The 857-nt window shown below is 39.6% G+C and overlaps 1 protein-coding gene across 1 annotated transcript; it reads right to left on the bottom strand.

The window, feature by feature from the left end:
- Nucleotides 1–547: 547 nt before the first annotated feature.
- PHALS_13364 (uncharacterized protein) lies at nucleotides 548–857 on the bottom strand (the record flags this gene model as incomplete). The annotated part of the gene is made up of 2 exons (XM_024729109.1): nucleotides 548–632; nucleotides 685–857. 2 exons carry the CDS (start codon nucleotides 855–857, stop codon nucleotides 548–550), a joined length of 258 nt encoding a protein of 85 aa, XP_024579519.1.

Consider the following 857-nt stretch of genomic DNA (forward strand, 5'->3'; position numbering starts at 1 on the left):
CGAAGATGTCAATGCCCGCATGCCGACTCGCTCAGAGGTTGCAAAGGCCTTTGCAACCTAACGGAAAGGATTTTCGTTGTGCAAATCAGTCTGTATTGGCTGAATACTTGGCGAAACACGAGGAGAACGGTGTATATCAATCGCTCATCGACAATCAGCGATCGTTGGACCTGGAATAAAGCCTTTTTCACTTGTTTGAATTTTGAAAATGGTGCATCAAAAGCTCACAAAATAATCACAATTTCTTGTGATAATTGGTCACTTTTAATGTTGACTCAATCGCTATTTGAAAATGCCTCAATTAATCTTTTTGTTAACTACGGTATGTTGTTTTTTATTTTGCTGCATTTGCAAGACTTCAATAAGAGTAATAGTTTATCGTTGCTACAAAAAATTTCACGAAAGAATATTTGATAACTTTTCTACAATTTGGAAGACTTTTATGTCAATGAAGTCGGCATGGGATGCTACTACCAACCTTATACACTTCAAACTGAAGTCAAGTAAAGCTGCTTGTTGGCTAAAGACCTCAACTTAATGCAAAGTATCAGCCATACCAAGGCATATCTCGACTACCAATTTCTGTGCCTGTTTGTTCAATCATTGTCTCAGAGCTCCATCGGGGATACTTTCTGGTGTTTTCGACATACACAAAGTAGAAATAGAATTGTGAATGTGATGTACTCGACTACAACAATCTTGATCTTCGGAATACTCTTCGAGATTATTGATGTGCGGATGATCAACGCGTCGCAGCACGTCCACCTCACACGTAGTTGAGCAGCCACTTCAATTATTTTCGAAATGTGGAGCCAGTGTCCTCTTTTCGACACTTTTGCAGGCAAAATGCCGTCCAT

The sequence above is a fragment of the Plasmopara halstedii genome (genome assembly GCF_900000015.1).
Source record: "Plasmopara halstedii genome assembly, contig: Scaffold_658, whole genome shotgun sequence".
In the NCBI taxonomy this organism is placed as follows: domain Eukaryota; phylum Oomycota; class Peronosporomycetes; order Peronosporales; family Peronosporaceae; genus Plasmopara; species Plasmopara halstedii.